The sequence below is a fragment of the Amphiprion ocellaris genome, chromosome 12 (genome assembly GCF_022539595.1).
Source record: "Amphiprion ocellaris isolate individual 3 ecotype Okinawa chromosome 12, ASM2253959v1, whole genome shotgun sequence".
NCBI lineage: Eukaryota > Metazoa > Chordata > Actinopteri > Pomacentridae > Amphiprion > Amphiprion ocellaris.
Genome location: NC_072777.1, coordinates 34112833 through 34135217, shown reverse-complemented (window position 1 = coordinate 34135217; position 22385 = coordinate 34112833). Strand labels below are relative to the sequence as shown.

At 39.8% G+C, this 22385-nt stretch overlaps 1 protein-coding gene across 1 annotated transcript; it reads right to left on the bottom strand.

The window, feature by feature from the left end:
- Positions 1 to 7083: 7083 nt before the first annotated feature.
- On the bottom strand, positions 7084 to 20099 carry LOC111566091 (potassium channel subfamily K member 13). The gene is made up of 3 exons (XM_023266486.3): positions 19304 to 20099; positions 13022 to 13809; positions 7084 to 7675 (listed from the first exon to the last, which is right to left on the bottom strand). The coding sequence occupies exons 1-3, from the start codon at positions 19638 to 19640 to the stop codon at positions 7520 to 7522; spliced, it is 1281 nt and encodes a 426-aa protein (XP_023122254.1). The 5' UTR covers positions 19641 to 20099; the 3' UTR covers positions 7084 to 7519.
- Positions 20100 to 22385: the final 2286 nt, after the last annotated feature.

Genomic DNA, 22385 nt, shown 5'->3' with positions numbered 1-22385 from the left:
GCTTTATTTATAATGCATTTATTTATTTACTCTGTGTATTATAAGCACATTATCTATTATAATATGTATGATAATAATATAATGTTTGGATTCATTTGCAGTAACTAAAATGTGCTCAGTCTAACTGAAAAGTAAACGGCAAGACAGAGGAAATGGGGCATGATAAAGCAAGTTACAAAGCATGCATTTTGTTCTTAAGCTTCTCAAAGCAAGCAAAATTATTCAGGCTTTGCTGCGCTTTTCTTGTAATTTTTTTTCATACTACGCATCCTAGAAATACACAATTACCTATTCAATCTGTAGGAAATATGTAGTGCAGGCATCCAGATTCAATGCATAATCGTTAACATTCATTAAATGTCTTGATACCTGTCATCTACCACCTCATGGTCACTGCTTAGAGAAAGACTTAACTCAGTAAAAACAACGAAAAGACATCAGTTTGTATACAATTTATGTGTATTTGGTGAGGTATGAAGGATAATTTTGTTAAACCAGACAAAGGTTTATGGTCAGTGCCTCAACGTGGGACTGTACAAAATTAACTTGGTGCAGAGCATTTGCTGCTAATTAAATTATATTTATTTTAGGTTTTTGTATAGTACTTGTCATGAAAATACAATGGCACACAGAACAAAAGGAATACAAAAACTTTAAAAACAATCACCCCCATTGCCTTCCCAGTTCCCCCATTAACATTATGCTATAAATAATCTGAATATTAATTATAGCTTTATTTATTCACACTTTCAAAATAAGAGTTTACAAAGTGCTTTGACAGAACAAGCAAAAGCAGAGCACCTGGAAGGCGATATCACAGCTCAAATAAAGTTAAAACCAAAAGACTGCAGATGCAAAAATGCAATGTCAATCTGAACACATACAGGTGAAATAGTTATTTCCATTAAATTAATATTCAAGTCAATAAAAGCTTTTTAATAACAGCTTTTTAAATAACAGCTGTTCAGCCAAAGTGCTTTCCAGCAGAAAAAAATGGTTGTTTTATAAATTTATTTAACAGTTTCTAATATTAAAGTTATGACCTGATAATATATATTATGCAAACATGCCTGACTAAGTTAAATATTAAGGTTAAGACTTTACAATGTTATATACTACTTCTAAACCAGATGATTAATTAAGGTAAAGGTTGAATAAAGGACTCAGTAAAAGCATGAACTGAGAAAATGTAGTGAGTGAAATTTAGTAGAGCAGAATCAGACGATAATAAAAATGTAAGAATTAAAAGATATGTTTGGAGCCATGTTTTGCACAGAATCTAACTGCTTCCAAGACATTGTGACTTTCTTGGTTGGAATATTTCATACGCATCATTATAACTCCATGTGAAAATGTCACAATGGATGAACTTTGATAAAAGCGCTTCATTTGACATCATCCCTTCAAGTCTATGTTTTACTATTTTTATTCCACAGTTGCAGACTTCACTGTAAACCAGTGGCATGTTTAGATCTGGGCATCCAAGGGTAAAACCCTGCATCTTTTCACCCCAGGTCTAAACTTGTTTGTTTTTTGTTGTTGTTGTTGTTGTTTTAAAAAGCAACTCAATAGTTTTCTTTTAAAAATTCCTCTGAATCCATTCATCTGCCATTGCGATCATGACTTAAAGCCCTTGAAAATAGTGTGATGGAGCTGATCAAAAACTGTTGACATTGTTATTTTAGCATAACAGTCTAATCTGTTTACTGAAGTCAAAATATATTTCTGTCGTGTCAAATGTTTTATTAGAACAGAGCATTTGCAGGAGTGGCACTACTGTATTTATGTATGTTTCCCCTATGTGACCTCTTTGATCATATGGCACCATGTAAGCACATGTAAGCTGCTGTCGTTAGATAAATTATCATTAAACTATGGACAGATTTAAACTGATTACTCGTAGTTATTTCTTTGGGGTATTGTGTTGTAGGACTTTAAAGGTGAACCTTTTCTCCACCTGCATCACTTCTCCTGTAATATTTAAAGGGTCACTCAGGCAAATTACTGTGAAATTAGATTTCCAAGGCACAAATTACTTATGATTATAGCTCCGTATATCATCATGAATAAGACTAATCCAAGTTTAGAGAACCACTGGTCCGGCTCTCCTGCTGATATTAATGTTAAATGTAGGCAAAGTGGAATGACCTGACTGCCTGGAGCACAGTGTCTCCCATTTTATAGTAATTTCACTCCAAGAAAACCTGAAAATGGTGCAATTCTCAGCTTAAAATCTGCAGACTGCTGGGCTGATGGAAACCTTAAATGCGTCTACATCCTAACTACATCTCGGGGACATGGTGATTTCACTGGGAAATGAATAAAACCTGTCTGAAACATTCAAACAAGTCGCTACAGCTCCACCTAACTGTGTGACAGGGAATTAACATTTAAAAGCTTGATAGGATGAGAGTCACATCTATAATTTCTAAACTGTAAATTGTTTTAATGAAGGTTTTTCTATTAAACTTTAATAAACCCATTCGAATGAACATAACATGCCATGTGTTTTCATGGTTACGGTTAACTGCACATTGTCACGGATTAATAATCATGTGAGCCATCATTGGAGCAGGTGCAAAACAACTGTGATTAATACAGTCAGAACATATTCAAATTTACATGAAAGACACAAACCTAATAAAGCAAGGACAGCAGTCTCAGTGCTGCAGAGCTCTGTGTGCTCAACCGTGATGCGAATGGGACAACGGTGCAGAAATAATCTTGTCACTCATTAATTTTTTCCTCTGAACAAATGCTGTCTTTGCTCTGCATAGTTTTTGTGCCACCTGGGTCTCACAGCGTCGGCCTTCACAGACACTATTTAATTGGCTTCCTTGCTGTTTACCTTCCCCTGTCACACTCCTGCGCATGATATATCAATAATTACCCGCACAGTGACTGCATTCCGCCCATTCTAATTAAATTATTAGGGCAATTAGCTAATTTTGTGGAGCTGACAGTGTTTGTGCTGCTAATCTCTCTGGTCAGACATGATTGTTTACATGCAGAGTCATTGCTTCACAGCCACTGACCTTAAGAGGCATGTAACTGGTAAATGCACTGTAAAATGTTAGCTTTTAAAGCAGGGGTGTCAAACATGCAGCCCGTGGGCCAAAACTGGCCCTCCAGAGGGTCCAATCCGGCCCGCGGAATGACTTCGTCGAGTGTAAAAACTACAGAGAATACATTAACTGCAAAGCGTAAAACTGTAAATCTAAAATAATTCCTAGACCATGACAAATTGTTTTGATCATAAAGTAAAATATTAGATTGTTCATTACAATCGTCTTTTGTCATTTTGTGTCTCGTTTTTGTGATATGTTGTCTTGCTTGTGTTGTTTTTTTTTGTCTTTTTTTGTCAGATTTTTGTCATTTGTCTCATCTTTTTGTTGCTCTGTTTCTCATTTTTGTCATTTTGTTTCCTTTTTGTCTCGCTTTTTTCTCTTATTTTTGTCATTTTGTGCTTTGCTTCATTTGCTGCTTTGTGTATCGTTTTGTCATTTTGTGCTTTTTTCTCACTTGCGTTGTCTATTTTTGTTCTGTTTTTAGCTTTTGTCATTTTTTTGTCTTGTTTTTGTGTCTTTCTTTGTCTCGCTTATGTCGTTTGTCCATTTTTTAATCACTTTGTAACTTTTTGCCTAATTTTTTGTGTTTTGTTGTTTTATTTCAGATTTGTCTCATTTTGTTTCTCACTTTTGCTGTTTTGTGTCTAGTTTTTGTCATTCTGAGTCTCATTTTTGTAATATTTTGTCTTTTTTTGTTGGTTTTTGTCTTTTTTTTAATCTGACTTACTATACCATACTATATTGTTCAGTTCCAGATTCCTGTGACTAAATGTTTTGTGTCTTTGCAAACACTCTATGATCTGGAAGTTGTAATGTGTAAATGATAAACGGAGGAATAATGTTGAAATTGAACTTATTTTTCTGAAGAATTTTCAGGTTGTTCATAATGTTTTGTAAAAAGGTAATTCCTTAAATGTATATAATTTCAAAACACACTTTTTCGCAATAGAACAAAGGAAAAATTTTGAGTTGTGGTTATTTATATGTTATTATGCTGTGATTTTACTGTTCCGGATCACTTGAGATCAAATTGGGCTGAATGTGGAACCTGAATTAAGATGAGTTTGGCATCTCTGTTTGAAAGTGTAATTCTGCATCTGGTACACCATGCATAATATGTATGACACTCTCAGAGAAATACATCCACTTTCAGTCAGTCATGTATTATCAAAATGTCATGTCTGTACACTGAGAGTTTTCACACCTTTTGTGAACATAATAAAATACCCACCTATTAAGTTTATTCCCACTGAACCTTGAATGGTGGTGTAGCACCGAGTTGCGTCTCCAGCGGCGCTGAATTAACCATACTGTCAAATCCCACATGGTTTTTCCATTAAAGCGTGTTTCAAATTGGCTCCAACACAGTGGATATGACAGCGGTGTCCATTGTCGTGACTCAGAAAAGAGTTTGAACAAAGAGTCTTTGTGTGTCTGCATCTGTCCAGGTCTCTCCTGGTTCACTCACATGCATTCATGCACAAACAAACAGGAGCACACAGGCATTTGTTCAATGCTATTATTAACTGTGTAGGCAGAGCTTTTCTGACATTAATGTCTATTAGACCATTTTTTGTGTGTGTTTTTGTTAGTGTGTGACTGTGTGTGTGACAGAGAGAGACTGTCTCCATGGCAAAGAATGGACACTTCTAGATCCAAGGTATTTTTATCAGCTTATATTCTGTGGATGATTCCAGCACTTTGGGATTTCATTAAATCTTCTCCCACTTTACTGTAAATAACCCGACTCGCTGAAAATGCTGCTGTGTTCTTGTTAGTACTGAGATAGATAGATAGATAGATAGATAGATAGATAGATAGATAGATAGATAGATAGATAGATAGATAGATAGATAGATAGATAGATAGATAGATAGATACTTATTAATCCCAAGGGAAATTCAAGATCTGAGCAAAATGTTGTTTTTAAATACAGAAAGACTCAGATCCATGTCCTCAGTGACCATTCAGTAATCCCTGCCCTCTAAAATCACTGCTCTTTCTGTTATTCTTTTGCTCTCGACTGAAAAAATTTTAATTCACAATGTTCGCCCAAGTCTTCCAGGCTTTCTCCGTGATTCACTAAAGACATTCTACATGCTTATGCAACTTTTCTCCCCTAATGCGTGTACAGTAACCTAGATGACGTTTTGTCAGCTCCCCATACACATTAATGGGATAAAATAAAATGACTAGATGTCTTCTCAACTTAAAAAAGAAGCTATTGGACTGAATGAATCTAATTTTGATAACATAATGAATAGTTCATGAATGCGTAGTGTTCAGAAAATGTGTTCACAGTTTTACAGCTGCACATTTTACAATGATTGTGTTAGGGATGTCCGATAATATCAACCCACCGATTTTATCGGCCCGATATTGGAATAAAAATGTAATATTGGTCAATATCGTTATCGTTTTTTTTTTTGTCTATCATGAAAACTGAAAAAATGCCTTAAAGGACACCTTGCTTTATTGTCTGTTTTCCTCTAAATGGTTCCAATACCAGCTGCACAGTGGCTTGCTGGTAGCACTTTCACCTTGCAGCTGAAGGATCACAGATCCTGGCATCTTTCTGCATGGAGTTTCCATATTCTCCCTGTCATGCGTGGGTTTTCTCCAGGTACTGCAGCTTCCCTCCCACAGTCCAAAAACATGTTGTGGTTAATTGGTAACTCGAAATCATCCGTAGGTGTGGATGTGAGTGTGCTTGAAACTAGCAACTGAGAAATAAATTCATGAGGAAAATGTTCATTGAACAAATGAAGTTACAAGTAGAGTTATTTCCTCAGACTTCTATATAATCAGACTTTCTAAAGTAGTCGCCCCCTGCTGGTTATTAAAAAGAATGCAGGTTTAAGGCACTTCTGCATTGGCTTCATTTTGCAGACCTTAGGCTTATCTAACCTGAGGCTTATCTATCTTTTATATACAGCCTACAGTGTAAAACAATGTGCAGTTTCCAGTAATAACGATGATAAATCAATCACTTGAAATTCTTATGATTATCTACAACAATTGCTGAGTGCCTGATTTCAGACAGAAGTAGAACTGAAAATAGCTTTTCATTTCATACGCTAAAATGAAGTTGTGTTTTATTGTTTTTTCACTGTGCTTCATTAATGCTGCATGCCATCTGGATCTCGCCTCCTTCGTCTCGGTTTATGTTGTGAATCAAGAAGGATTTGGTAACACTCGGATGACTCACAGGTATAAATCACTCACAACCGTTGGAAATCAGCCTGATGACCCCAAACAAAAATATGACAGCATATTCAGTCTTGGCAGGTTTGCGGTGTTGTAATTTTTATCAAGACAACACTGAAAGAAGATTGTCTCTCTGCTCCTGTGTCTCTTTGCAAATCAGACACTTAAGTTGCACAAACAAAACCTCAGCCGGCAACGTCAGAAGTGGAGGATTGTCAGACTGTAATTTCAGTGTCCTCTCACGTGCATATAGAAAGAGAATGAACACACCTGGAATAGGAACGTCCTTGAGTCACAGTATAGTGTGCACAAGTGTTGGATTCAAGCCAGTGGCTCTGTTGCTGTGTTATTAAAAAGCTTGTCTTTCTGTCCTTTCTGTTTACTGCGTTGGCTGCAAGAAAAGCATGAACCTAACACTGCTGAGCCAGAAGCAAATGACGAACCTTCAAGCTTAGTCTTTCACTGGATTTCTATCTGCATCGTCCACCGGCAGGCCCAACAAGTTTCAGAATGTCCTCCTGTCTGCCTTTGTGCTTAGATAATGTGCAGCAAAGTGAACAGCAGCTTCACATAATAGGTTTCATGGTAGACTCCCCATTCTGCTGCCAATAGGTCTGTTTGGTTTGTAATAAGGTTCTTTTCAGTCTTCTATTTGTCATGGTAATGAATGACAGCAGTGCCAAAGACAGCTGAAAAAAGCTGTGAAATACTCATATGAGCCGTGAATGGTGTGAATGTGGCATACACTCATAGACTGATTGTAAAACTACATCTTATGACGGCTGAACTCATGCAACAAAACACAAAACCAAGAAACAACCACTTTATTAAAGCTATTTTTCCCTCATAAATATCCTTTACAGTGACAGACAGAGTTGCGTAGATTCATAGTGAGTATGGTAAAGTACTGCAGAGGAGCCGAAGTTGCGGTTTGCTGTGAAGTAGCGTGTGGTGTATCATCAGGCTTGGATGCAGAGGGGCTGAAGGCAGGCTTTTTTTATCACCATGGAAACTGGATTCCTCACGGGAGAAAATTCCAGCAGTGTGGTCCAGATGTGAGACTCCGGTAAACTATCATGCATCATTCACATGGCCGTGTTCTTGACAGGAAAGTGGGCTGCGATGGTTTCACTTGTAGCTGCTGGGGGTCAGCCTTCATTCTCTGAATCTCCTCTTTTAGTCCTCCAGTGTCAGTTTGTTCTCGCGCCTTTTGTATCCGTCAAAAGAGCTTCCCACGGCCGCCTCTATCTGTCCACGCTAGTCTCTGCAAGGCGGTTGTTCATGATGCCCAGGGCGCCCACGCCTCCTGAGAAGCCGTTCTGACGCGAACTGGAGCTGGACTGGCGCGGGTGCCCGATGGCCATCTCCGACAGCTGCTTCTGCATAATGGCCAAGTTCACCTACAAGAAGGGACAAAGAAATCAGCACACGAGGAAACGTTTGCTGCTTGTGTTCTGTACGGATTAAGAAAATGCGTCAACAGCAGGCACATCTGATCTTACAGGTGTGAAATAAAGCTACCAGATGGTGTTCTTCCTCTCCTCTGGTGCGTCATTTTAAGCAAACAAAGGTGACAAATGCTGAACAAGTGTGACTGGAAAACAACTGATTTTATTCTCCTACACAGCAACCTTGTCTTTCTAGTTTTCAAACAAAGGAGTGTGTTGAAAGTGTACGCGACTGATGTGGATGCAGTTTAACATGTGTTCAGTCTGTATTAAATTAAAATGGATGGAGGTGATTTTCCAGCTGCTCTGGCTTCCTCCCACAGTCCAAACACACGAATGTTTGGATAATTTGTGATTCTACAACTGGCTGTGGGTGTAAATGTGAGCTTGCATGGTTGTCTGTCTCTCTGCCCTGTGATGGACTGCAAACTGTCCAGGCTGTACCATGAATCTCAACTGTTCCAGCCCTCGGTGACCCTCTGCAGGACAAAGCCGGTGTAGCTAATGGATGGAGCTTTTTTGCAAACATTTAGGTGTAATTTTAGCTTTACTAGCAGCACATCTTCATGAAATGTTGCACAAACATCCACAGCCCCAACAGGGTGAAGGCGCCTGACTTCAGAGGACACCTGACATTTACATTTTTGTTTCTTAGTGGGATGTCTTCTCAAATATTAGATGAAATTTATCTTCTTATTCTGCTCGGGATGAATTTTAATAACTCCAGTGAGCCCCCTGATATTTCATCTGGAAGGAACCATCGCATCAAAATGTAAATTTGTCCTGTACTTTGGTTTATGACTTAACGTTGGCTAAATTACAGCTAATGATCTTTTCTTCAGCCTCGGCCGTTCTCTGGTTGAATTAGTGAATGTTGGCACGCTGCACTGAGATGGTTAAGATGGTAAATTAGACCTGTTAACATCCGTATGTTAGGTTTATCTTCAGGAGCAGGTTAGAATACCAACATTTAAACAGTAGTAGTATTCAGAAGTCAATGAAAGTTGCAGCAATGTAATTTAAAAAATCATCTGTTTAGAGTGAAAATCACCAGTCTAAATTCTAAACCTTACTGAAGTAAAAGTATATTTAAAAATAGACTATACTAAAAGTACTGTCAGCAAAAATGCACTTAAAACTCCAACAGTACTCAATACAAACCACAGTGGGTTTTCTGAGTGTTCTCTTTTTATGTTTATATTATGCTATTGAAGTATTTTTATGATGCATTAACTGAGTTGGAAAAAAACTTATTTAATTAGATTTTACACACTGACAGAAAAATTCATTGTACTTCATATCATTCTTATATCTTGATAGTTTTTTAAATTCCTAATTTGCTGTAAAGTGACAAAACCTGTCAGATTTAATGCAGTGGTCTAAAAAGTATAGTACATGGTGTCCTCAACTTATGTCGGAGTTCCGTTCTTACAAAGAGATGCAAGGCAATTTTCACCATAAGTCGGAACTTCGGCAAAAATGCAAACAAATCCGTTCCGTCCATCACGATATCGATCAGTTCTTCATAAAAGTCATGAACACCAACGACTTTCATGCATGTATGAACCATTTTACTAGAAGATAACAGAATATTGTAACAGCCTGATATTGTTGTTGAAGTTGAGGTTTCAATGTTTATTGTTCAGTTCCAGATTTACCTAATGTCAGTGAACGTGCCATGTTTAGTTAGCTCACCTCTGATTGGCTGAGAGTCAGCAGTAGAGAGAGCTGGGAACGGCGGCTAATTCTGGAGCTAAGTTATGGGGTTTTTCTAGTTATTCTGGCGTTGGCTACGGTCCACAGTAGCCTGTGTGAAGGTTCAATAAACCAGCAGAGAACCAGATAAAGTCTCACTCATTCATCACAGAGGGTCACTACAATATATTGACCTGTTTTTACAACTTGACCCATGTTGGTCGGTGTTTCTTCCTGTTCCCAGCGTTTTATTCTATCTAATTTCACTTCCATGGAGATGCTTTCCTTTTCTTCCAAGCATCAGAAGAGTCTGACTTACGCTGGGAGCCATAATGAAGGACAAAAAGTTAGTGAATGTAGCACAATCCAAGGTGGAGTACAACCAGAGAATGGAAACAAAGCTGTCTGATAGCGCCATGTGACGACGTATTCATCCGCTCCGCTCATCAACTAGTTCCACGTAACCAGTTCTGATGCAATGACGAAACGCCGTAGGTCAATGACGTCGTAAACCGAGGACTTGCTGTATTTCCCTAATATAGGCTGTTATAGTAATTGGTGGAGTAGAAGTAGAAGAAATACTAAAGCGGAAGTACCTTAGACTTATACTTAAGTACTTATACTTAAGTACAGTACTTGAGTATATTTATGTAGTTATTTTTCACCACTACATTTCCCTCATAGCATTGCGGTTCCCAAACACAGCCCTGTCCTTTATAAATGGGAAATATTGCAAATGTACAAACTCTGGCATTATTATTATTATTATTACACTGAGCAGTTCAATTGTTCAGTGTTGCACTAACTAAATTCTGAAGCAGAAAGCAAATTTCATATCACGAGATTTATCTACATCTCATCAACGTGCAGCTGTTCCCTGAGGTTAGTCTGTTACTTTGTGCAGCAGAAACATTCAAGTTGCTGAAAGCTGTGAAATGTCTACTCTCCATCTCTCTCTCCTTTCACTTCTTTTCTATTTTCTCTCTCTTATTCCTCTCTGAGCCAACACAGCATGTACAAAGGCAGTTTCTCAGACTTTCCAGTTACTTTTTCAGAGTCTGCACAGATCAGCCCGACATCCAGACAGAACTGCCATTTTGTTTCCCTCCCGTCACTCATAAATTATGCATTTTTATAAAAAGCTTAACTAATGAGTAGGTGGCAGTTCAGAGGTCTGGAACTAAGCTACAGTCAGACAGGGAAATACCAAGATTTTCAGTCAGATTTGCTGTCAGTCAACATGAGGTCCCGCTTCCAGGCATTCTTGCTAGACAGCAGTGGTGTAGAGCTCCAGTGTTCTCAGCCAGCTCTGAGGCTGATTCAAGCTTTGGACAAGTTTTGTTTTATTTCAGATCAGTACAGCCATGCAGTGTTGGCTTTTGTGATGACTGTAAATGGGAAAGATTTGAAATAAATGCTTGTATGCTGTAGAAAACAAGACTGCAGCCTCATTAAGGCTGGATTAATTTAATAATAACAATTAAATTAATAATAACATGTGGGTAATTGTTCATTTGCTCCATAGTAATAATTACAGCCACAACCGCTTCTAGTTTGTCGGCTAACTCGCTTCTCTTCCTGTAATTTCATTCCTGCCCGGAGTGAACTCTTTGTAATTAAAGTGGATCTCTGAAGATGTCGGTCTATTTTTTTCCCCCTTTATTATTGGTGTTGAATTTGACTTTAAATGAAAGTCTAGTAAATCCTAACAGTCATGCTGACATACTAAAGTTTAACAGGTAATGTTTCCCATGTTCACTATCTTAGCTCACTGTGTTACCACAAGGTGCACCTGAGGCGATGGGAAGGTCACTGATTTTACAGGTGTTAGCAAACATTTCACTCCAAACTGCAAAACTCTGAGCCTGCATGAGGTGGTGGAGGTGAACTTGGGCTCATTAAAGTCAACAGGATACGTCGTCTGTAAACCTTTAATGTCTGGTCATTATAATTTGTCCAGTAGAGGCAAGTAGATGTGGAGTTATTTCGCTGAAACACTGACACTGTATGAAAAGTCGGGCAAGGAGCAGGATAGTGAAGAGTCACATAGTTGTTTTGAATTGAAGGTATGGTCCTCTCGGGTAATGTGTTTGTAGTCTACAATAACATGTCCTCATTTGACTGTCACGCTAACTAACACTTCACCTCACTCCAGGGAAGATTTGAGAAAACAAGGAGTTGCACAAAACAGCTGATGAGCTCCCTGCAGCTTTCCAAAGAAAGACCTCAGATTTCTCCTTCAATCATTTTTTATTTCCGAGTCCGACTGAAAGTAAACACAGAAATTAGCCACCTGGGACTGACATTTTGCTAATAGCATTGGGGATCTCTATCTGGGCATACTTTCTGGCTCACCAGATCACCAGCGCAATCATCTGCCCACACCAGTTTGTTTCCCTTTGTGAGGCTGACTTTCACTGTAAAAGATGGAGGCAGAAAGACAACAGGAAGTCCTAGAAGACAACATACATCTGGGTGTTTCTGCGCTCATTGCACTGCTGCCGACTCAAGAGGGAAACTGTTGCTGCAAAGAGTCGGACTTGTTGGTGCTGCACTTAGAAAATCTCCATGGATGGGAGTAATCCCAACTGAGCTACAACTAATGAATCTGCAGCTTTGATTAGAATCCTGGAGGCGTTGTTTCACCTCCCCGCATCAGCTAGAGGAAAAGATCAATACCAGCCAGACCAAATGCTCAGCTGTCCAACGCAGGCAAAAAAAATGTCAGTTCAAGGCAGCTAATTTACTTTTTAATAATAATCAGCTTTCTATGTAAACCTGCAGAAAGATCATCATTTTTTCCTCCTAATAGATGCCACAATCGCTGAATCTCTACAACAGAGGTGAAGAGCCATAATAGCCACTACAACAGGAAACAAAAAGACTGAAATAAATTGGAATTCATGTCCTTCAGCAGCACACCGTTTAGTCTTGTGATGTTTTTGGTCAAAACTTTCAGGCCCTTTAGTTAAAATGGTCCTCTGATTTTGTTTGTGATCCGGTTTGAAATGATCTTTGAGTGATGGTTTCTTTCAATTTCAGCTTGCTCTTCTCATTCATCGTAAATGAACCGTTGGGTAGCATATATGGAAATCTATGGACAGCTGGCTCTCCTTAACAGCCACAGCAGTTGCCAAATAGTGCACAGCAATGGAATGGGGTCATGGATGTCCAGGATGATTTGGCCCACAATTTGTATGTAGCATTGGAAACGACAGCAAAAATCAACTTTATGCCATTGAGTAGTTGTCCTTAATTTTTCATACATTTAGACACGGACTTCAAACACTTTTCTTAATAATATACATGCACGTGTAGGGATTTTGTATCGCGTGCAGTTATGGCTTACAACGAATATTTGTATGAAAAATTGAGTGTTAAAAGTGATGGCAATGCCTGAGAATGAGGTAAAGAAGGAGTTAATAACTGCAGTAAGCTTGACTACAGGGAAATAAGATTATTGACTAAATGTTCCCCTGCTAGTCGGGCACAAGTAAATCAAATTACTCCTGGAAACAGCCGCATATCTTGCATATAAGAACACATGTGATTACATTATACAGCAGAATGCCACATAAGCTGCTCCAGCCCTGAAGCTCTCACCTTGTTGGCTGCTAAGAAGTCCCTCATGGAGATCATCTCCCCAGACATCCTGCGCCCCGTGTCGGTCTCGCTCTCGTTGATGCCGTCGGTCTCGATGGACGGATCCCTGCGTGCACGGAGGTGACCCGGGGCGACCACGTTCCGCCTGGGGTGCCTGTGCGGGTGGTGGCCCCTCCTGGGGAAGCAGCAGCGGCAGGGGGCCTCCAGCCTCCTCAGCAGCCAGTTGAGGACCTGCTTGATGACGATGGAGATGACGTTGAAGAGCGAGTAGATGCAGCAGACGCCGGTCAGGATGAAGAAGAAGTTGCCCAGCCAGTACGCTGTTGTGGCGTGGCCCTCGTAAACAACTCTCTGGCTGCTCACCATATCTCCAAATCCAATGGTGCTGAAGGCCACAAAGCAGAAGTAAAGCGAGTCCAGGTAACCCCACCCCTCGGCTGCCGAGTACATCAGCGAGGCGCAGCAGGACACCAAGATGGCCGCTGCACCTAGAATTAGCATGACACAGTAGACGGAGGGTTTCCAACCGGCGAGATCCTCCCCTTTGCCTCTTCCAGCTCCCCCAGTTCCACCTGCTCTGTTTCCGTCAGAGACCCGACGTCCATTCTGCGGTAGCACGACCTTGTTGCGGCGTTGTTCGTGGCAGGACTTGAGAACGAAGGCGATGACGGTGATGACACGCTCCAGGAAGAGGTTGAAGAAGAGGATGGTGGCTGCACAGCCGAGCAGGCCGTAAAACATGAGGAAGACCTTCCCTCCGATGGTGGCCGGGGTGGTCATCCCAAACCCTGGAGTAGACACAGAAAACACGATGCAGTGAGTAGAAATATACACGACTATTCTGATATCATGAGGTTGAATGAATGAACACTGGGAAGAGAAACTGAACTTGAATCCCCCAATTTCTTGTCCTCATTTGCTTTGAATGAAAAGCTAGAATATATATTTACATAAAAGCATTACCTTCACTTGAAAGGCACTAGTTTTAGTCAATGCCTGCATCTTTTTTCATACTCTCAGAAATACAGCAGTGCACTAAGGAAATGAAAAGATTATTTGTAGAGGAGGTGAGAGTGGTCATCTTCTGCAGTTGCTTTATCTTGAACTCTCTAACTATCTGTCACCAACAAAGACGGTCGGCTGCTGACTGCTTCTTCTTCCAAGTGAAAGCTGTAGTCTGGCAACTGCTTCCCTCCACTGGGTTGCCATTGGTGACATGTGCTCCACTTTTCTCTTTCCCTTTCTTGTCCCTGTCTGTCACCAACATTCACTTTTAAAGCTGAGGTGTTTCAGCACAATCACATCACTGCAATCGTTCCTTAAGTGCCAGTTTGCCAAACATTTCACAGAATCTTCTGCACTTATTTGGCAACTGAGAGACTCCATGGAGCCACATCACATCTCAATTGTATCATTCTGCTTGATTTTTAAAGCTGGAACCAATACAGTACAGCCGCATTTAACCAGCTGCAACTGAGATGCAGTTCCTGTGCATGACTTTGTCTTTTGTTAACTTGCAGGTTAGCAAAATGTGTCTGAACTGCATTCACCTGCACCAATATCCTTTCCATACTCCATTTAACATGAAAAGCTCATCAAGTCTGTCTGTCTGCTCTCATTTTACATTCTATTACATTTTTGACTTTGGTGAAAGTTTAAAGTTTAGTGGCAATGTTTAATTTTATTTTTATAGTTACATACAAATGTTGTTAACAAGCAGCTGTAAATGGTGCAACGTGACTAGACAAAGTTCAATCATACTGTATCTTCTCTCCGGAAAAACATACTCTGCAGCAAGACTAATTGCCACCGTGCCAGAGGCAGGCGTCTTAGGAAGGATTTGATTGCCTCCACATTCAGACTGCTTCTCAAGGTGCTAATTGAACCAGAATTTCCTTCCAAATGTGACAATAAAGTCGAATGGGTTGGATTTTATGGATGTGTTTTTCTCCTTGTTGCGTAAGCCTGGTTAAATGCAATGTTGATGAGTCATTTAATAAATTGTACCTGAAAGAAAAGTGAGAAAACAGTGTGCCGCTCTGACATTACGACCTGTATCAGGGTGGCTGTCAGGAACAAAAGCTTCTGAACATGCTTGGTATTAACGGGGTTACGGGGAATTGGTTCCGATGATAACTTTCCTGCTAAGTGCAACCTTACACACACAAAAAACATTAATTAAACTCTCACAGGTCATTTTTTCCCATGTAAACAATCCCTTTGTGACCAAACATGGCTTAGTCTCAACTGTACACTGTTCCTTCTTCTAAACTATGAAAATCTATTAAGTCTTCACCTCTATCTCCAAGCTCCTCAGTAGCTCAAGCACACCAGCTCACTTTTGACAACTGTAAAACGCTGTTAACAGCTCTGTGCTACACAATAGCCAGACGCATTACATTCTTGAAATGGAAAACATTCTGAAGTAAAATAATGACACAGAAAACACAATAGGTTCCATTTTTTATGTACAAATTCCCAAATAGCTATCTGAATCTGAGTTTGTGAGTCTGTCATCAGTACACTGCAGTTTCAAGGTGGAAATGCTCAATAAATGGCATCAACTGCTTATTCAACTCTCGTGTCGTCGTGTGGGTCAAAATTGACCCGTTATAAAGTGTGAAAATGTGGGGAAAAAATACATTTTCACAGTGAAACTTGTGATGTCCACATTTTCAACATTTTGGGGAAATCTTTGAACATTTTTTGGTGGAAAATTATTATTATTAACATTAAAATATTAAATTTTTAAAAAATTTCCAGCTAAAATAACCTCCCTAAACGCTGCTAGTAACCTCTCAGTAGCTTCAATGCTAAACTGAACAACCTCAGGCTCTATGGATCAGAGACACTTAGCATCATTTTGACAATATGTACAATGAATCTCATCGCCCCCATCATCAGGCCGGAATGAGATTTGACAAATTACAGCAAAAACTGACATTTTTTTTTAACTTCTGCCTGATCACAACTGCGAATTAAAAAGTAATTAGCGGCCTCATAACAATGAATCTGTGACGGTAATGTTCTTGAACCTATTAGCGAGGACATACAACTGCATCTATTTTAGTCACAGTAGAATCGAGCAACTAACCTAGAAACGACAGTGAATTTATTGTAATAACATATACAGCTTGGTTCAGGTGCAAGAACCTTAAGGGTGGAAGGATTTAACAGTTTCTTCAGTGTTTATTAACACAAAAATGTAAGACTCTCTTAGATGACATAATAGCCACACAGGAACATCACCACAACTTTCAATTACTTCAGCGCTGTTTCTGATAAATTAGATTTTGTGTTTCAGTCTGGTGTGCATGATGTGTGTCTGAAAATCTACTTCAAGGTGGAAATTTGCATGTTTTTTCTTGAAATCTGTGGACGAATATCATCACTAAAGTTGCAAAATTGACCCTGAACACAAACAGAATGTGAAACTCAGTGATTGCATGTTTGCAGACAAATTAAACTAGCGAGTCGTAGTTAACTCTAGAACCACGACTGCTAGTTTTTTCTTCATCAAAACACCATTTATTCTTCTAATGCAGTTGTTCATTTGTTGTGCTGATGAGTTTCATGTCGATCCAAGCGGCAGAAGAGCTCCGACTGAGAGTCATGCATGTTTATGAGAAAAATGGCTTTGTTATTACACCGACAACCAGGTGCTCTGAAACTCAACAGTGTAGAGCAACTCTAAAGGCTAACACTCAGATATGAAAGTGGTATCGATCTGGCAGTCTTAGTCTCCTCCACAGAGCAAATACATGTCTAGTAAAAATGTCACGACTATTGCTTTAAACTTGAGATTAAAGCAGTCGATAGACAATGTAATACAGATTACTGACTCTTTTATCCAGATAAAAATCAGAATTTGATTTTAAAAAACTGCTATTTGCTTATGTAATTGCTGCGAAACATACGTTTAAAACCTGTTTATGCCTGTGTTCTGACTAAGCATACACTTAAGTTACTGCAGCGACGCTACGCTCTCTGATGCTCCAAGCTCTGACGCACACAGTGTGCTTATACATGATGCAAAATGACCACGTATTCATGAAGGGCTTTCCATGAGGCCACATACACACCGCAGAAACTAAAAAAAAGCTGGTGAGGATAAGAAGAGACTGTTAAAACCAATGAGATTTGACACACATATGATCAAATCTCTCTGATATGTGACTTGAGACAGCTGGATTCAGAGTCAGTTACAGCGAGCAAAACAACATCAGATGATTTTATGATGATTCATGTTTCATCTGTCATATCTGAGATACGGTGCCATCTTTCTACAGTGAGGTATCAGCTGGTTATTATACCATCAGAGCCTCCAACTGCACCTTGTAGCTGCTCCATCAATCATTGTGAAGGGATGTGTCGAAGCATTTCCTTGTTGTCTGCACAGAACAGGGATGTTTCTTTACTTAAGAGACTACTGAGATGACAGATGTAACAAAGTTTGTGTTTGAAGTCTCTCTTTGGTTGCTGATTTATTCCCTAAAGATGAGTGATGTCCAATGATATCGGCCAACCGATATTATCGGCCCCATATTGGTATAAAAATGTAGTATCAATCAATATCATTATCGTTTTTTTGCCTATCATGAAAACCGATAAAATAATGCCTGGATTTCGCCAGTATTTACCAGACTCCTAGAGGGAGGGAGAGAGGGAGAGCGTGAACTGTTGTCTGAGACAAAAGAAAATTGCATTTGAGAATGCATCTGATGGGGCATCACAATAAAATTAGGCATGATGTGTTAATTCCATGACAGTTAAATAGCCCACATATATCGCTATCGGTTGATATCGTCATTGGAAATTGAGAGTTGGACAATATCGGCATACCGGTTATTGGCAAAAAAAACCAATATTGGACATCCCTACTAAAGACTCACCTCAGTGTATCAAAGTTACATATGTAGGACTTTTTAGATGAAAATAACCCCTTCTCACTTTCAAATGGTTTAGATGAAACTATGCTGATGCTTCTTCTAGAATGTGTAGATCTAGAAATTCCCCACCTGTCTGTCAGCCCAACACCTCACATCTAGGTGCAGCTCAAGCACATCAATTCACCCAGAAATCTGCTCAAACACTGTAAAATTCTCCTCTTCACAACAGCAGTCCGTGTTTTTCGGTTCGTCGGTACACTGGGGTTTCAAGGTAGAAACTGTTTTTTCTCGAGGTATGTCTTCTAGCATCTGATAAACATCACATGTGCATGAAAAGCACTTGATTTTCACCAGATGGAATCTTTCAAGTCTCAGGGGAACGTACACACTGCCAATTGAGAGGAAACCGGCTCTGGGAATTACAGTGTCAGTCTTGCGATCACCTCCCACTCCATTGTCTCCAGAGCAGCTCTGGATCAAACAGGATCAGTTAGTCCTCCGTCTCTACCCCTCTCATTTGAAAGCCCTGTCAAACTGTCAGTCATTAAGGATCAACTCAGTCCAGTCAAGATGCCTGAAATGGCATCAACAATCAGGTGCTGCATGGGAAGAAGGAACACTAAGAGTCTGAACGCACAAATCAGTGGAGAGGTTTCCACAACAAAAGATCAGCAGCTCCTTCGCTGAGCCTAACAGTGCTGCTGGCTGTTTCTGTCTGACATACTGACACCGATGGCTTTCCTGACTGAGGTGGTTATGAAACAGAGAACAAATCTTGCTCTGAAAGCAGCTTTTTTCTACTTGGTGTGGCTCTGTAGAACCCATTGAATGACACCACAAGCACTGAATTAATCAGCAAAATGGATTTTGTCGTGGATATTGCCACTTCTCGGTGAAGAAATACATAACAGAAAGAAAAGGAAGTCTGCATGCTTACTGTAACTAAAGGTAGCAGAAGAATCATCACTTTTAGTAGCTGCATCCAGATTTTCTCTGCTCTTAAAGTAGAAATAAGCCCACTGCACGCTGTGCATTGTGCTGGCTGGTAGGCTTCATTTGCTTTGTATTAAAGTTAAATTAAACCAAACCTGACTGTTTTCTAGAGGAAGTTTAGTGAGAAGGCAAAAGGAATTTTGTCATTATGACTGATGAGCTGCAAGTAACAAGTGGCCTAGATGTGGAAGAGTTTGTTAGAATATTTGCAAGTGCAGGAAATATATTAAACCCTATTTATGGCACAGAGAGAACAGAAAAACACACACAGACACACACAGACAGAACAATGTCTGATCTTGTCAGAAAAGTGTGATTCAGTGTTGGGTTTTAAAGTGTTACATTTGAGAGAGAAACTGCATTTTTACGCAGCCTTTAAACCCCGGTTTCTCCACCTCACCAATGGTTGACACCACAGTTCCCACGAAGTACAACGCGCCGGTGAAGTCCCACCGAGGTCTGATTGTGTCCACACGGATCCCCGCCACGTTCGCCTCCTCGTAGTTCCTCAGGAAGTTGTTCAGGTCTTTCTTACTCAGGTTGTACTTCTGGCTGAAATGCTCGAACCTCTGCGCCCAGCGCTCCTTCGCCTCTCGCTCCTTCGGCTGCTCCAGCGCCGAGAAGACGGCGGCCCCGCACAGGAGATAGACGACGATGAACAACGCTAGCAGCAGGAACCGCGCGTTATCCTCGTTTATAGGACCGGAGCCGCAGCAGCAGCCGCTCCTACATGCCATTATGTTGCTGTTGTCACCGGGGTGCAGCTGCGACGAGGTTCCTGGGGCATTGTGCTGTCGAACAGAACTCACTGTCCTCTGAAGAAACGCTTACATGATAGTTTATGACCAAAAAAAATTGGGAACTTCCTGTCAAGGAAGGTTAAAATCAAGTCATCCAGCGCCGCGGATTTGGCATTTTGCTCCTGAGCTTCTGCGTCCGAGTGGTTCAGCCAAACGCGTTACCTCACGACTTCTCTGTTCATGTCCACTGGCAGCACTCTGCGCTGGTCTGGGTTGCCAAGATGCTCAGAGAGGAGGAGAGAAACGCGAGACAACCTGTGGATGCAGGGAGTCGTGCTGCTGTGCTCTCAAGTGCTGCCTCTCCAAAGAAGTCTCCACCCCGGAGCGCGCGTTTTACGCACCACAGGCTGACCACGTACGCGCGGTTGAACTTCCAGCTCAAGCCACTCAGCATCATATTATCAGCCTCTCTCACCAGATCTGACACCTACCGTGGTCATTTCCACGATTTCAGTTTGTAAAAGGCACCGCAATGAGTTCTGAAGTGACTCGTCACGTTCGACCCGATTCCAACTTTGGAGGTTTGATCTGACAATTGGTCTGACAATAAGGAAGCGCGTTTGCAGAGTAAAATCAATATGACTTGACCTTTCCGAGCTCTGACGGGGGATTCATGCTCCTGCTTCATGCTTACCCAGGGACGATGAGAGCAAATGTCACAACGGAACGACGGTTCCAAATAAATTATTCAGGATCAGGGGCACAACAAAGGAGCTATTTCTGTAAAATTGGGAATTAAAGGGAAAAATGACGCGTCAGAAGCACTGACAGAGTAAAAACTTTCTTTAGTTGTCTTCATAAAACCTGATATTCCAGTAAAACGTGGCAGTTCATAAGCACTTGAGTTTTAAATCTCGTCACTAATTTTTGAGAATAACAAAACACTTTTGCAAAATCACTTTGTGTAAAGTTAAACCTGCACAAATAAAACCAAAAAATGGACTTCACCAATTATTCTCATTTTGTATCTTTTATTATCACAAATAGGAGCCCAGATTGTGTTATTGCAAATTAAGCTCTTTGCAAAATGCTTAGTATTTAGTCTGTCTTTTTGAAAATGAGTTATGATGGTAGTTGTGGATCACTGAAGTTCTGCACTGCTATTTTTTAAAACACTTGTTGCACTTTACTATACATGATACAATATTATGATATTACGGGGATGCAGTAAAGTAGTATTTTAAAGCGAACAAATAATGTATTGATGCATGATTTCAGTGACCAAATTTGATATAAACTCTATTAATCTGGAACAATGTTAGATCACCAAATGAATAATTTGTCATCTGGATTTATCTAGACTGTAGGTTATTGTCGAATCAACAATCACTGGATGTAATTTTAACTATATCCTATATATGGAATCATTTACACAACAAACAGCAACCATCTGCTTTTAAATAGCAGCTCATCAGCTCGGATGATTACCCGTAACTGTTCCTGGTTTTAGGCTACATCGAGAAAAGAGTGCAGGGAGATTCTATTTAAATTAAACCCATAGTGCAGCTGTTTTTGCTGTATATAGAAGTAGTCCAATCTTCCTCAGCCATGCAAGTGTTGCAGCATTACTTTGTAGATAACGTTCTACTCTTAATGAGAATCCGTTTACAAATTTAGATATAAAAAGATCAAATTCTTTGTCATATGGATTCAGAAATTCATTAAAATTACAAATGATGGAGCTGAAAATACAGGTAAAAGCAATTAAATGGGGAGTTCTATAATTTTTTTATCTGAATAATTGACAACAACAATAAGTCTGATAGTTAAGCATGAAACAGGTTCATAGCAGGACAAGTTAGAGGGAGTTATTATTGTCACTAAATAGGAAGAAACAGCTGATAAAGACAGCTGGAATAATAACGCCACTGCAGTAAATGATCTACTTGAGTGTCTACTGTGTACCTGACTCATACTCTGAATACGGCCAGGTTGTGACTGATGCTATAGACTGGGCTGAATCCATACGCAGCAGAGTATTGATATTTCACCGCAATCATTTGGAGATTGGAGTTGATTGGAGCGTTGTGTCTCCACTGAGAGCAGCTGATCTGGATCTGGAGTGGCTGTTAGCAACGATCAACAAGTGATAGATAAACTCTAATGTGTGCAGGACACTGAGACAGAATAGAAATAGTGTTACTTCTTTATACTCAGGGTGGAAGAAACACTGATAACTGTACTGTGTTTTCTATTTCAAATGAACGCAGGATTTTATACTTAATTAGCAGTCATGTATACAATACTGTACTATACTATACTGTACTGTACCATACTATACTATGCTACATTGTACTGTACTTTACTATACTATACTGAACTATACTGTACTATAATATACTATAAGGTGCTGTACTATACCACACAATACTATGCTATACTGTACTGTAATGTACTATACTATACTGTATTATATATTATACCATACCACAGTTCAATTCTATACCATGCTATACTATCATATTATATACTGCATTATGAGATATTGTACTGTACTGAAGCTAGTCTTGACTGTACTGTATTGTACTGTATGATGCTATTCTATGATTTTGGTAGTCTACACCACACTACACTATACAGTAATTTGTTTATACTGTACTGTACTATACTGCAACACAGTACAGTATTGTACAGTATGGTATTTTTGCTATTCTATTATATCTAATACCAGTCGATCGCGGT

Excerpts from the sequence above, each read along its gene's own strand:
- LOC111566091 (XM_023266486.3), bottom strand. The coding sequence starts at position 19,640 with ATGGCATGTAGGAGCGGCTGCTGCTGCGGCTCCGGTCCTATAAACGAG. Across the intron at positions 13,810-19,303 it reads AACTGTGGTGTCAACCATTG|GGTTTGGGATGACCACCCCG; the intron begins GTGAGGTGGAGA and ends TGTCTACTCCAG. Across the intron at positions 7,676-13,021 it reads ACTTCTTAGCAGCCAACAAG|GTGAACTTGGCCATTATGCA; the intron begins GTGAGAGCTTCA and ends CCCTTCTTGTAG.